General features: G+C 37.2%; 1 protein-coding gene across 1 annotated transcript; it reads left to right on the top strand.

Moving 5' to 3' along the window:
• The first annotated feature begins 2,100 nt into the window (after nucleotides 1-2,100).
• Nucleotides 2,101-12,028, top strand: LOC144655570 (neuronal acetylcholine receptor subunit beta-3-like). Its single transcript, XM_078515821.1, has 7 exons — nucleotides 2,101-2,407; nucleotides 5,199-5,356; nucleotides 6,234-6,278; nucleotides 6,707-6,816; nucleotides 7,071-7,312; nucleotides 7,863-8,294; nucleotides 10,976-12,028. The coding sequence occupies exons 1-7, from the start codon at nucleotides 2,359-2,361 to the stop codon at nucleotides 11,341-11,343; spliced, it is 1,404 nt and encodes a 467-aa protein (XP_078371947.1). The 5' UTR covers nucleotides 2,101-2,358; the 3' UTR covers nucleotides 11,344-12,028.
• Nucleotides 12,029-15,291: the final 3,263 nt, after the last annotated feature.

Raw genomic sequence — 15,291 nt, 5'->3', positions numbered from 1 at the left:
ACGTCATTGTTCAGGATCGACTGATGATATTTAAACATATCTGTTAGAACTCGAACTGATCCGTTTATTCAAACTGCCAGTGAAACATTTTTCTAAGCTTCGATGCCTTTTGGGCACCTGTCAACACAGCCCTAAAAAAACAAATTTTGATCATGAAAATTGCAGCAATATGAACATGGAATAAACAGTCCACACGCTTAAGTCTATTAAACTTCTTAATTCCTACCTTTAAAAAAAGAGCTACGATGTGACTGGAGGCAGCACCTATTAAAATATTAGTGATTGGCAAAGCTTGAGAATTAAATCTTGCAAAGAAGCAAAGCGACCGTCATTAAAGAGCACGGTCGCATACAATACTTGGCTTGTTTTCCTCGGCTTTTTCAACCAGGAATGCCGCGAGAATTTTTTCTTCGTGACACCTAGGTGACAAAAAGAAAACCGATGAAATATAAAAGTTTTTGGAATGGATAAATACATGAAATATGCTAAGTATTGCAATATCATATACTACGTTTTTTGCTACGTGGTGGAACGTCAAAAATGACGATTCCATTGAGCTACACGAGAAAAACATTATCTATGGTTTTACAACTAACTTTCCTTTACGACTTGGCTTAAACCTCTCTGTACTCATTGCTAAATATTATATCTACACTGCCTCGAGAGATGAACAACACTACCACTTCGAAACCTTTCTAGCCCTTCTAAAAGATAAAATATCTATCGAAAAAAGCAGCTCAAAGTCTCAAATTCAACTCTAAGGCTTTTTTTTAGGTGAAATTTTGTAAGGTACTTTATTTTATCTATTTATTTTATTTTATTATTATCTTTCTGCTTCCTTTTGTCCGTAATTAGTCTTTGTACTCGTCACGAAGTTTTTTTGTTTACCTCGCTTTTTCTGTTTTGTCTACTTATTCTCCTTAAATGTATAGCTTTTGCATCTGTAAATAATGTAATGTTTGAAAGGACAGGAATTTTAGCTGATAAAGAATTAACATAAGCAAGCACTGTAAATAAGTACCGTATTGTTTTTAAAGCTCAGACACATTGTACATGTATGTAGCTGTTTTTTTTTTTTTTCTTTTTTTGTTTGCAATAAACTATTAAAAAAAAAAAAATATATATATATATACAGATAAAATTTTGCCTTAGGACCACCTATTAATCCCGGCCGTAATTTTGCGGAAATGCACAGCTGAAATTATCTCGTTAAAATGGTAACTTTTTGCACAACAAAACTGTCATATAGAAGTTTTCTAACCTCGTCTACAGGGATTGTAACTAATGTACTTTGAAATATGATAGAACGTGTGAAGATCGACTGCTGGACAAACGTCGATCTTTTCATGATACGAACTTAACGAATGAATTTAAAATTTGTATGTTAATGTATTTTCTAGCCTCGAAACATTCGTTCACAGCTCGCTGCTCTGAATTTGGTTCAACGGTCGGTTCGACAAATGTTTGATGTTTGACCCAACGAGCCTTACCTGTTTGGGTCGACCAACATTGCGATTTAGTTCGTTTCATGTGAAGTTCGACGTTTGGTCCGGGCCTTACATACATTTCGAGAAAATCAGCCTTGTTCTTAATCAACGAGATACCATAATCGTTGCTACAGTAACACCTGCTGTTTGAAAACCTCTTGATACAATATATACTGAACTAACAAAACTAGAAGGTTGTGTTCTTCGACTTTTCTATTTTAAAAAGCGCTACCCCAGTTTAAAGAGAACTTTTAGTCTTCTAAACCCGCCCAAAGATCTTCAGGATCTTTTCGTCAGACCGACAAGAAAAAGGCAAAATAAGATAAAAGACAAAATAAATCGTAGGCAATGCAACTGATATTGAGCTCAAGATGTTAACTTCCGCTTAAGTAAGTTGTTGTTATAGCAGTGGGATGTTTGCACACTTGAATGTGCATCGAATGTATCATTTTATAACGCTGAGTCATTTTTGTCTTATAGTTGTTTAAAGTTATCCACATTTGCCTAATCACCACAGTCTAGCTCCATTTGCTTACAAAACTTAGCAGCAATCATTTTTTCTCGTCTATCGTAGGCAACATTCACGAGGATATACATGTATTAGGCACAGTTTGTCAAAACAACATGTATTCAAACGTCATTATGCTCTATTAATGTTCCGCTTTCGTCATATCCAAACAATTTCCTTTTAAAACAATTTAACACTTGTTGCGGTCTATCTAATGCAAAAAGAATTTTCATTAGCATGACCAGTTAAATACGTAAACACATCAGGCAATCATAACATTTCAGTCACGATAAAAGCGCGCTCGTTGGATGTTGTTTTTTCCGTGTATTGAAGTGTGGCGTTGTTGAGCGCTCCTGAACTGAAATGGTGTGGCTGGCTCATTTTTGTCTGCTCTTGCTTCTAAATTCGCCAGGTAAGTTTCGTTTGTATTTCACGTTTTGAAAAGAAAACAGCGCAGCTGCAGCTGCATGCATCAACAACCATCAGCTCATTTGTCAGCTGTTGTTACCGAAATATACGTAGTTATATTTGTTTTAACAGACTATTGCACGCTTTGGGGGAACAAGTAATACTATAGCTAGGTGTTCAATTTCTCTTCGAACTTAGTAAACCAGATAAGCTTATCCTTAAGTTTTATAATAGTTAGTATATTTCTAAGCAATAACTATCTCAATCGAATCTCAATAACTATTCATATTGTTATAAAATTAGTATGCTTGTTACAGTCACCGTATGCGAAACCTGAAACATACTATGATATAAAATTAGCGAAGGTTGAAAGACCGTTAAAAAAAGTGCAGTACTGGCCTCACATAATCTTTACAAGTTCGTGTTGACAAAACCCGATTAAACAAGTGCCGGGGGTTGTCGTGGATCATTTCACGGTGAAATACGTATGCCGTGAGTTGTCTTTGTTCTTGGGTCTGTGAACCGTGAAGTAAAATGAAAAACAAAACTTTAGAAAACATCGATGAATATAACAAGGAAATTAGTAGATGATTTTCTCGAGCTGCATAGTGGAAAACTTAGGGATATCTTTAGTGTCATTCCTAGAGTACTTTATATATAACACATGACTATGAGAAGAAAAAAAAGGAAAAATAAGCGCAAGTAACTTTTAGTTTTCAAGGCTGTAGAAAGAGTCAATTGGCGACTGCCGATCGTTGCCAAACGCACGTGTAGCCCCTATGCTTATTCGCGGTTTTGTATTACCAGCGTTCTCAGCCAATCCGTTATTGTTGCTTTCGTGTTTTTTACGCTTCTCTTAGACGCTGACTCACGAGATTATGACCAACAATAAGTGCACTAAGAGCTACTTAGGACGTTGTACATTATTTGATAACAGGAGTTTTTGCATCTTTTAATTTGGTGCAAAGAACAATACAGAGCGCGGTGAACATTAAGAATTTTCACAATTTTTTTTGAGCAATTTTATAATCGGTTAAAAAAGCAAATTTATGCAGTTTATAATAGGACTGACTTCTACCATGATCCTTTTGACAATGAAGGAATAAGAAATACATTATTCATATCGCATTGCAAGATGAATTGGGTTTTTTTGGTTCGGTTCAAACGACAATGATTCGTGTAAGTGTGCATGAGCTAACACAATATGTCCGTGGATGTGTAGGGAACATTCGAATTTCATTTAATATTTTGTTAAACAAACGTGTGTATATTTATAATAACTTTATACAGGGCTCGTTCATACAACGATTCTTCCTTTTTTCTCAATTTTATTATAGGAAAAACAAACATTTGAGTTACGCCGTAGTATTCTCTGCAGCATTACAACCCTTCCATTCTCTGCCGGCTTTAATTGATGGCGTGCTTGATCTGCTGAAGCTCTGAGTTTCGTCACGAATTTCAAAGCTAAACGGAACAGTTATAAAACACAGAGCTAATATCACGCCATTCGCTATATTGCTCATGCAGGAAGCGATGGTCGCATAAACAGATATAAACTACATGGAACTTGAAATTGGTCAAACGTGTTACATTGTTCTATTTTCTTCTTCGAAGCATCTGAATGATTTGGAAGCAGCAAGCAATGCTAAAACTTTTGAACGGATTGCATGGTTTAGTTCAATAATCTAAATTTTTTAATTCTATGCATTATTTAAGAGCTAGGAACAACGTCATTCCGTGGAGCTGAAGAAATAAGGGAAAATAAACATTTAAAAACGGTACTGAGTCGCTGGCAAATGCTTCCGTACGCAACAGTTTCGGTTTCCTTCAAACTCTCAAAAGTGTCTCCGCAGGCTCGCTGAAACAAGAAGAAGCCTTCTATTTTAATTTGTTCATGACATCGAAGCTCCAAATAATATTCTGTTTCCATTGAGTTGTGTCACAATAGAGTGAATTCGTGTAACCCGTTTTTATATGTTAATGAGTCGTATAATATTCTAATGTTTGTGTACAATAAAACAATACACGAGTGGTCAGCAAACCTCAAAGAGATCACTTTAATAGTTATACAGAAAATAAGTATAAACAGGACGTGTCTTTCTTTAAGCACTTCAAGAACATGTTCAACCTAAATCGAAAATTAGCGGTCTGGTTCAAATCACGCAGGATTTAGTCATTTCACATTGTTGTTTTTCAGAAGATGGGAAAGAAATTTGCCAAGAGTAATAGAACACGTGCACAGCTATTTTCCTGCTCATTAAACCATTTGTTTGCTAAACAAAAGTTGTTTGTCATCGTGATTTGCTAAAGCTCCCCATTGGATTGCTCGCGCAGAATTGTGTTACAGTCAAGTTTAATTTGTTTTTCTTTACGGGATGTTGAATATAAAATGTTTGTCTAAAATCGCAAGACAATTCAAGGCATGATAAATTTCAATCCCCGTTATCTGTTTTGGTTTTTACATATTGGTAAATGCTTGAACTTTAACCTGACTTCCACATGCAAATAATTACGATTTGTCCGCAATTTTCTGTTTTCCTGTACAGCTCATTTAAATATTACACGGCGCATTTGCATATAAAAAACGGGTTACACGAATTTACTCTAATGGATAGAGTGTTTTATTTAACATGTAAATGCAGTCCTGAATAATTAATATTTTCTTTGCGCATGCTTTCGATTAGCCGTGACCGAGGAATAACTAAGCTGGCCTAACCCTTTGCATTGCTTTGAACAAAAACTTGCTTTATGTGATTTTGGGGGCTAACTTATTTCGCTGTTTGTTTTTATTAAAGCCGTTTTAGGGCAGAAACATGATATAAAACAGTCAGCAGAGTACCGGTTAAGGGTCGATCTGTTAACGGCGTACGACAAAATGGTTCGTCCAGTGCTGCAGCCAAAGGATGTGGTAAATGTCACTTTTGATGTGGAGTTCAACGCTCTCAGTGAAGTGGTAAGTTGGCCCTTGAGAAAAGTGATGCTTTACATAACATAACACAATAGATTCTTTGCAAATGTCAAGTAAGTGCAATATCTTATGAGCTTAACTGGCACGTTTCCCTGCAAGCGACCCAGGTCTCACGTACAGACCTTACATCAGCAAGGATAACTAAGATTACTCTTTGTTTGCCTCAAAGTTAGCCTGTTCCAGGCTCTCGGAAGTTGAAGGGGAGCCCAACTACCGACAGCCTGGAACAGGCTTCCCCAAAGTACAAATGTATAAAAATAATAGACTAAAAACTCCAAAACTAGAATCTATATTATATAGGCTTTCAGAAAATATATACATTATTGGGGTTACCATTGATGGCTTGCACACAATTTCACTTGGAACGCAAACGCCAATTTTCCTTCCGTGCATGATACCGTAATTGTCCAAAAGCGTCAAACGCCCTGCTACTGCGTGAACATACCAAGCTGAAATTGCTGTTGGTTTTTTTTGCATCCTCACATAAACCTCGACTATGCTCAAAACAGGTTTATCTTTGGCTTCATTTAAATAATCGGCCAAAAATATCTCAAACTTTCCTCGATCCCTAATCGTGATGAAATCTCATTCAGGTGTTCAACAAAGAAGACAAAATTCCCGTAGAAGGATTGACCTGAACTAAACGATTTCTTTGACGGTTTAACAGAAGAACTCTAGTTAGGAGTTTTAATTTATACCAAAGTTAGACTTATATCCTTTACTTGTTATGTCTATAGACCTTTTCGAATCATCTTTACAAGTATTTATCCGGTTTGAAACCAATATTTCTGTCAAACAATTCGCCTGAAATGCTAATACTGCAAATACCTAAATATACTGTAAAAACTTCTTTATTTCTCAGAACAACAAGGATCAAGTTATAACCACGGACACCGTGATAACACAGGTAAGATTTGCTCTGTAAGATAGATAGGGAGTGTTTAGCTGGTAAACAAGACTGAAAAATTCCTGCGGCGTCACATGATGCAGATGTATCTGCAAAATCTGTCCTCAGGGCTCAAGTTCTCTTTCTCCTTTTGAGATTATCATGAGTCAATTGAATTTGCAGATAGTAAAAATTAAAGTCATTTGTCTGGAAATGACTTCTTCTCAGGTTAACGGATAACGGCTCTTTTCGGAACAACCCTCACCACCACGATATCGCTATACAAACTATCACTGCAATTCAATTTTAGCACTTCTCTATAAGGATGGTACTGTGTCTTAAATCTAAAAAAGATACTATCGAGCTATGCTCAGCTGGTTTCTTATCAGAACCAAAACAAAACAAGGTTAAAAAATACCCGACTAATTTTTGTTTTCGCTGGTTAATAGAAATGGAACAACCCATACCTTCAGTGGGATCCTTTTAGTTATGACGGAGTAGAAAAGATTCTTGTGGATCCAAAGGAAATATGGGTGCCAGACATTGTGCTGAATAACAAGTAAGTCAACCAGTTCTAAAGTTAAAAGTAAATTTTAGCCTTGGACATCGAATTACTCTCGCTGTGCAAAACTGAATTGCATAACCAAAAAACAATGCCAGCTAGAGCCTAGAGACAATCAAAACTCAGAAGAACAGCGCCTGAAGGACATAATCGCATGCTCCAGTTTTTACTATAAGACGCATTTAGCTAAATAGCTAGGGTTTTCAAGTAGGGTTTGTATTCTAAAAACCTCTTTTTTTGTTGTCTTTCAGTGCTGACGATTTGATCGTTCAAGCAGGCCACTTGGAGAAGTTTAAAAGTTGGGTGCTTCTGAAGAACGACGGATCGAACACGTGGCTGTCGCCGGCAACCTTTAAAAGCACGTGCAAGCTCGATGTACAATTCTTTCCTTTTGACAAACAGAGATGCAGCATGGTGTTTCGTTCGTTGACGGCTGATCGCTCACTTATGGACATCTACACCAAAAACATCGAGAGCGATGATCCCGAGAAAGGTAGGAACACATTAAAATTGGCAGACGTGCCTTCCTTCAGGGGCTTGTTATGTTAGTCGGGATTTTAAGGGACGGCGTAGCCTAGTAGATAATGCAATGGACTGGCTTGTAATCTGGAGGTGCCGAGTTCAAATCCTCCTCCATGTTAAGATATGGAATTGTTTTCGGTGGTCCCGAATTCAATTCCTCCAAGCTTTGTAAACAACCAACCGGTCTGTCCCCTGCCAGGTGGGGTTGTTAACTATGTTATGTTTGTTTTTAAACAACTGATTTAACTTTGTGCTGCAAGTAACAAACCAAAATTTGAGCTACTAATTAAGTAGAAAAGCGTAAAAGTGTCTGAGGAGAAAATGTTAGATTGACACAATAAAATTGTTGATTATAATTAGATTACACCCAACTTGATAAACATGGAATCTACGAGAAAGGAAAAAAGGAAGGAAGCAATGTCTTTATTTGAGTGTCAGTCTGATTTCGTACCAATCCGCAGAGCAGATTGGTACTGACAGGACTCAATTATGTATATTAGATTTTCTTGCTCTTTACTCAGATCTCAAACTCAGCACCTCTAATGGTTACTGGACACTGAGGAGTATAGAGATCAAAACAGATGTGGTCACTAGCGGACGAGACTTCCGCGAGGTTGTCGTCTCGTTTTTCATTGGACGGAGACCCACGCACTTTGTCGTCTTCTCGATCGTCCCCTGCATGATCATCGGCATGCTGGTCCTTGTGAGTTTCTTCATTCCAGCGGAAAGCGGCGAGCGGATTGGACTGTGTGCAACCATTTTGCTGGCTGTCAGCGTGTATCTCCTCGTTGTTACCGAACAGCTTCCAGAGCAGTCGGAAACGCTGCCGCTGATTGGTGTTTACTACATCGTGATCATGTTTGAAATCGGACTGGCTCTGGCCGCGACTGTCCTCGTACTGATGGCTCACCACGCAACCTCCGAGCCACCTCGCATCCTGGCTTGCTTAACAGGTTAGTGAAGAAACTAACAGGTCTCTTTCCAACTGGAGCCAAGCCAATCATATTTATGAAGACAATGGTAGTGGCAAAGCCTATCACGGACGGATGGTGACGATGTGATGCGCAAATTTAAGAGAGTATCGCCTCAAAAACCTTTATCTTTTATATATCTTTATATTTAGCTATTTTAGGTTTCCGATTAGATTTAATGTCATTCACCGGCTAATAGACCATTTGCATTATGACGTAAAAGCGCAAAGACTTCTGGTAGTTGTAGTTAGGTTCGCGGGAAAACACCATTTCTGGCTTATGATTGGCTAAGGGCAGCCAAGCGTGAAGGTGGACAAACAGGACTTTTATTTTGATCTGAAGTTGAGCTGCAAAGTTTTATACGCTCTTGTTGCTTCAAAATTAAACATTAATTTTTTCAGTTACCTGTCAAAATGATAGAAAACAGGATGATAGCTTTGGAATGAAAATTGACTGAGTTCTGTGTTTTAACCAAGACAGACAAATGTTGTTTGTGTTCAAGTAAGTTTAATATGTACGTTGTGGCGGAGTTGACTTGCTAGAGATTCATTCATCGCGGCCGACAACTTCTCCTTGTAAATAATTTTAGCCTAATATCACAGCTTCAAAAAAAAGCGCACTGGAAACAGATTGCTTAAAAAGGACGAGTCGAGGATATAACTAAATTTGTGTGGAATCAAGTAAAGCCAGGCAAGCCATTGACTATGTTCTTAATCTATTTTCAGACGTTCATCAAACGATCGCTTCCATCGATCACTGGTAAATTAATTCTTCACTGAAAAGCTTAGAAAATTTACCATACCGTAGAATTCCGGTTATAAGCCCTGGGCTTATACAACTTCGTAAGGGGTTTTGGGTGGGCTTATAAGCGGAGGGGCTTATATCCGGGAGGGCTTATAAGTGGAATAAAAAAAACGTTTCGAAACGAGCCATGGGAGTGTTGATCGAAATACGTTTTTAGGTTAAAAACACATAATAAAGCAACATTTAGCCCTGTTTAGTATCGTCATTCAGCAGAGGGGGGCTTAAATCCGGGGGGGCTTATAACCGGATGTATTTTTTTTGTTTTAAGGTAGATGGGCTTATAACCGGGGGGGCTTATAAGCGGAGGGGCTTATAACCGGAATTTTACGGTATATCATGATTGCTCGGCGGGACGGTCAGTTCAATTTATTTTTACAGTGAGACAGAGAAACGATTCAAATAATTTTCCTCGTTCAATCGAGCTTCATCGATGAATCATGAAGGGTCAATCATAAAGGATTTTCAAGCCTGATCAATCAAAATTTCCCTGTCGCAGCTGGTGAATACAGATCATTTGTTTTTATCTTAAACATGTTCTTTTTTCGTCAAATTAGAACTGTACGACTGGAAATGTACGACTGGAAATGTCAACTCGTCGAGTACAAGTTGTGGTTTCAATCCGAGCGAGGGCCGTGCGAGCAAATATAATTTTATTTCCATATTAAATCTTGTTGATGAACGATTACTTGTGCGACTCGAAAGGTGAGCCTCAAAGATTTTTACGAGTGTAGAAGACACGTACTGTGCTCCCCCATGTTTAGAAAGGGTAAAATATTGCGTCTTCGTATATTATTGGAAAATACCTGGCAAGCAAAAGTTTTAGGAATTTAACTAAATAACCGCGCGACTGAGACTTGAAGGAAACACTCGTTAAAACTTCACTACAAAACGCAACCCAGCAAATATAAAATTTCGTGCATAATTTTTTTTTCATTTTAACGATTTTCTTGGGCAAGCGAGCTTGATGACGATTCAAAATTTCCCGCGAACCTAACTACAACTACCAGAAGTCTTTGCGCTTTTACGTCATAATGCAAATGGTCTATTAAATATTAATCCACTGCGTGTTATTCATGAGACATATAGACAATGCTCTATGAGGTCAAAATTCGACTTCACTGATTTGAAAGTAACGGCATCGGCCGTCATCGCTGGTGTTATAACTTCTGTTGCTTCGAAATAATGACAACAAAAACCGCACCACAAGAGATTATACTACCTTCTTCTTACTAATTTATCGCGCGAACTTAATTTCGCGAAAATTTGAAACGAGTCATCATCATCGAGCTGAAATTCGCGAGTATTAATTTTCGCAATTGCAAGAAAAATTAGCAAAAAGCGTATTAAATTTCGCGATTTTGTCAGTTTTTTTTGGTTCACGGCAGTCTTTAAAGACTAAGGAACCACTGGAAATACACAAAGGTTTGACACAATGTAACTACAAGGAACCTGCAAACAGAAAGTTAACTGACTTTATTGACTGTACTAAAGAGGTTTTGAGCCAATATACAAGCTCAAAACAGTAATCAGAGGAAGGGTGCTAGTCAAAAACAGAACGTAAATATATTTTTGAAATGCATTTTCAAACATTTTAATTTTTTATTGTTTTGATATATGATTTGAGATTAATTTTCGCGTGTTTAAATTTCGCGCAAGGTTTTTTACCTCCACATTTTATGTGACTGCATGTTTATGTGGTTAGGCTTTATTCCAAAGTGACAGTGTGCTGTAAGCGTTAGTATTTTAACTTGCACTTCAATGAATTTTTTGTTGAAGCAACGAAAGGAACAAGTATGTCAAAAACCGAAGACTGCCTTAAAAGTCTGGATTATTTTAATTTACCCCTTTTTGCATTTCAGTGCTGAACAGGATTGGTTGCAGCAAGAAAAAAAGAAAAAAGAGTGTCACTTTGGGCTCCCCAATCACCACCAGAGTTGGCAGTGCAGAAAATACTGACATGACACTAGCCAACGGCAACGTGGAGCTAGGAGATGTAGAGGGGCAATCACAGGATGATTCTCCAAAAAAGCAAAGGCCGTCAACTGCCGTTTCGATCATCCAAGTTGTCCGTGATGAAGAAGACGAGAACCAGGAGACCTGGAAAGAGATTGCTCGTGCACTCGATCGTATTTTCTTCTGGTTGTTCTTGGCGCTGTTTGTGGTGTCGTCTCTTGTAGTTTACGGACAGGCTGGACGGCTGAGATCGTTTGACAAGTTCGATGATTAAGTTTCGCTTGGTTTTGTATTTGGGGCGGTTTTCAGTTTTTACAAAAAAACTTAAATTCGTAATTACTTTGGTTTAGTCCTACTACGCTATGTAACTGGTAAAAACTCTCGCGCCATCTCCTCGACCAATCAGATTTTACACGACCTAGTCACGTGCTTTTTCCCGCGCTTTGCGCCCGTTACGTGTATTTATACGGGTTCTATCCGGTTTTGTTGCGTCGTTGCAATTGGCAGAAGTAACTTCTTTGGTAATTGCATTATGACACTCGATTGGAAACCGCTCTAGTTTACATTTGTTGCTCAAAGTTAAACTTGAGCCTTTTACTCGGAAATAATTGTAAATATAACTTAGATCATTTTGGCTTTCCCTGCTTTTTTACATGTATTTGCATTCAGTTTGTTTTGTTTTAATTATCGTCGCCTATTGTTAAATAGTATGTAAATCGTTGGGAATCTTATCTTGCTATTATAGTTAACTCAACTGACGTTTATGTAATCAAGGCGAATGATAATCAAATAATAATCATGAAGAAATAATACTCTGGCCGCTGTAGCCCTTCTCTTGTAAGGGTATGTGTATATATATAATGTGTATTAAAAGATAAATGGTTCTTCTAATATTATAACATTGTATTGTTTAAGCGTGCTATTTCAGAAATTGAAAAAGCAATAAAGCTGAAAAGGTACTGTATGTTCTTTTTCAAACGAAAAATTAACTGTCGAGGTTTATATAACATTCCCCCTATAAAGAGAAGTTAGGTTTTTTATTCCCACATTTTGACATAATTGTTCTTTTCCCGTGGATCTTATTGCTCATTAATTTTCAACTCGGAACCAAATTCTAAAAATGTAATTGGAATCAACTGAGCAACTGAAAGAAGCCTTACCGAGTAAATTTACACATAAGCAACCCCAATTTTTCCCCATTGTTTTCCCCAATCTTTTCGTTAATTGTTATTTTTAAATCTTCTCGAGAAGAGAATTGCCTCTGTAGTGTGGTGGCAAAAAGTTACTATCAAATTAAATTTTTATCAAAACTTTAATAATGTTTTCTTTTCTGCAGTACTCTGGTAGAAATTGCTCTATTTTTTCAAGCTTGAGACATACATTTCTTTTCTTTTTACACGGTTTAGTTTTCCTAAAACAGTAGTCTGGCGTGACGTTTAAATTAATGACGTCATACTGACTGCTACATATCGATCATATCAAATGTTGACAATTTTAAAGTCTTAAAGTCTAGTCAGTCAATAGTACTCTGCCATTGAAGGGCTGCAATACACAGAGAGACTACAATGTTCTCTATTAACGAAAAACCCGGACAACGTTTACAAAACTGTTATTAAAAGAATTTCGATCCAACCTCAAGCCTAGCTTTTCACATTTTTGTCCTTGTTAGCCATATCCACTTTTTAGAGGGTACCTGACATTTGCTGAGTGCGTTCCTACACAATTAACTCAATATTACTGGGTTCTTATGCAGAGTAGCTTAAGTTTATAATCTGAACTTCGAAATTGCCTTGTAAGAAATGCATCACCGACTGCTAATTGAATTAAATCGAAACAAATCAAACTCGCCTATATAAAACGATCTAACACTTCACTAGTTAAATGTAACCATATAATTAAATGGTCAAAGAGGGAATCTTGTAAAACATTTTTTTTTAACAAAGTGCTACGTTAAAAATGAAATATGTGTGATTGTACGCACGGCTGGCTACTTGAAAACGATTTGTGGCTTTAGTGCATCCATTTTATAGAAGCCCAAAACTTTGAAAAAGTATTTTGAAAAAACATTCCACAAAACACATCATTACATCACAGAGCTCACCTTTGTTAATTCACCTTCGCCGTTAAAAAGTTGCTTCAAAAAATTTTTCTTTTTTTCCTTCAGAAATTCCGTTTTTTTTATAAGAAAAGTACAAAAAACGAAAGAAATTCCGTTTTTTTATAAAAAAAGTTAAAAAAAACCGAAAGAAGTTAGCAACGTACTATTGGAGTTTTTGTGAATTTGTATTGAAATTTTAACCAAAGAATCACATTTTGTACGAACTTTACAAAACAATTCGCTGCGCTTATTTTTCTGAAATTGAAAACAAGTAAAGCTTCATCTGGCCCAGGATGGTATCTGGAGTAAATGCTGACCCGTATCCACGGCTATTTGTACACCTGGCCCAAGTAGTTATAGTAGTGAATTTTTGACATCCACCGGATAGTTCATAACAATTACTACACGAGCGAGAAGCAAGGTGCGAAGCGCCGCGTTGCCTATTACGTACAGCCAGAATTTTTCAGCTCAATGCGTCTTTGGTATGGGGCTCCGCTAATAATTGAATCATCGTCAGTTTTTAAATATTTGAATGTAAATGCAGCGTTGCGTTAAGATAACAACAAGATTAACAGCGCGGTGCTCGTGGAAAGTCGCACGACTTTTTCAAAATACCTTAAGTAAAACATTCGGCGGGCATTTTATTACGAAACTTCTTTTAAGTCTGCAAAGCCGAAGAAAAGCACGTATTTAGTGAAGCAAATGGCATAATTAGAATTTACATGCATTGCCTAGGGAAAGGTGGGGGGGGGGGGGGGGGAGTCATTTGGAAAAGTTTGGGTGGAGACACTCTCGCTGTGGCCGTAATATGCCTTTGTTTTAACGAAAAATAGCTGACTATCTCAGATCGGAAGCGAAATAATTAATGTTGTTATATACAAAAGTTTCACGACAGTACTACAACATCCGCTATTTATTTTCTAACATTTCAAAACAACCTGATTTAGATAAGCAGAAGGATATAAATTTGGCAATTTTCCCCCATTCAGAGACTTCATCTCAAACTAAAACGCAAAACTGGAGGGCCAACAACGGGATCCCATCCCTTGGCACATATCCGTATAGCATAGCGTGTATAAGGTAGAACTCTCCTTCCCCTCCCCCCTTCACCCTCCGGGGGGGGGGTGGCTTACTTATGTATTGAGCAACTTCACAAAACGACTTAGTAATTATTATGACCGTAATTATATTTTAAAAAGCTCTGGACGATTCTTATTTACAAATATTTTGCGGACCAGTTGTCTCGTGATTTTTCCGTGATATGTCACGGTACGTATGGAATGAGGAGGTACACAAACCTCGTCATATTCCGGATATTCAAGGTCAACCCACAAACATTATTTACAATCATGCTACGGAGATTCTCTTTAATAGTACGATAAAATGCTTGCAAAACAGGCATGCATTTAGAGCTCTTCCAATCACTGCAGTAGTGGCGGACAATTCGATGTCAAATGGATTAACCAGAACATTTTATCAAACGTAAGTTTTCTCTTTTAGAAAAAATAGTATAAATTTGCAAGCTTAAAAGTTCTAAGTAAAAATAAAACTCTAATATAACACAGTTTTTCTATGATGGCTGTAAAGAGAAAAGATTTATTTACCTTACATTATTCCGCATGACCATGTTTTCAAGAATCAGTTTACCACTAAGTTAACCTTAAAGTACATTGAGGGAAGATGAAGAATAACGGTGCATACTGGAAATTATAACACTTGTGTTATTTAGCAAAAGCAACGACGTTACGAACCTAAACGATTTGGAACCCATATAAAGCAGATAATACGTTAAACGCAAATTTCTAGGGTCTTGACATAGTCAAGCTCACTGATATATACAGGCAAGAGGTAGGGTAGAAAAGATTACCTTCTCTCGAGTACAATGTGTTTTTTGAAACATCATTTTATTGGCCACGTTTAAAAAACACAAGAAAGTGTAAAAAGAAAGAAAATGTTACGATAATAAAGAAAAATAATATCCAAAGGATAAGATAACTGATAAAGTCAGGTGTTTAAGGAATTAGCGCTTGTGAAGTGGAACGAACATAAAAAGATCAAGAAACACACATTCAAAACACGATATAACTCTAAAGGACGTCATAACCCTTGACCGCAGCGTAAAAA

The sequence above is a fragment of the Oculina patagonica genome, chromosome 5, assembly GCF_052425735.1.
Source record: "Oculina patagonica isolate OP01 chromosome 5, crgOcupat, whole genome shotgun sequence".
NCBI lineage: Eukaryota > Metazoa > Cnidaria > Anthozoa > Scleractinia > Oculinidae > Oculina > Oculina patagonica.
This window is presented reverse-complemented; position numbering and strand designations above follow the sequence as displayed.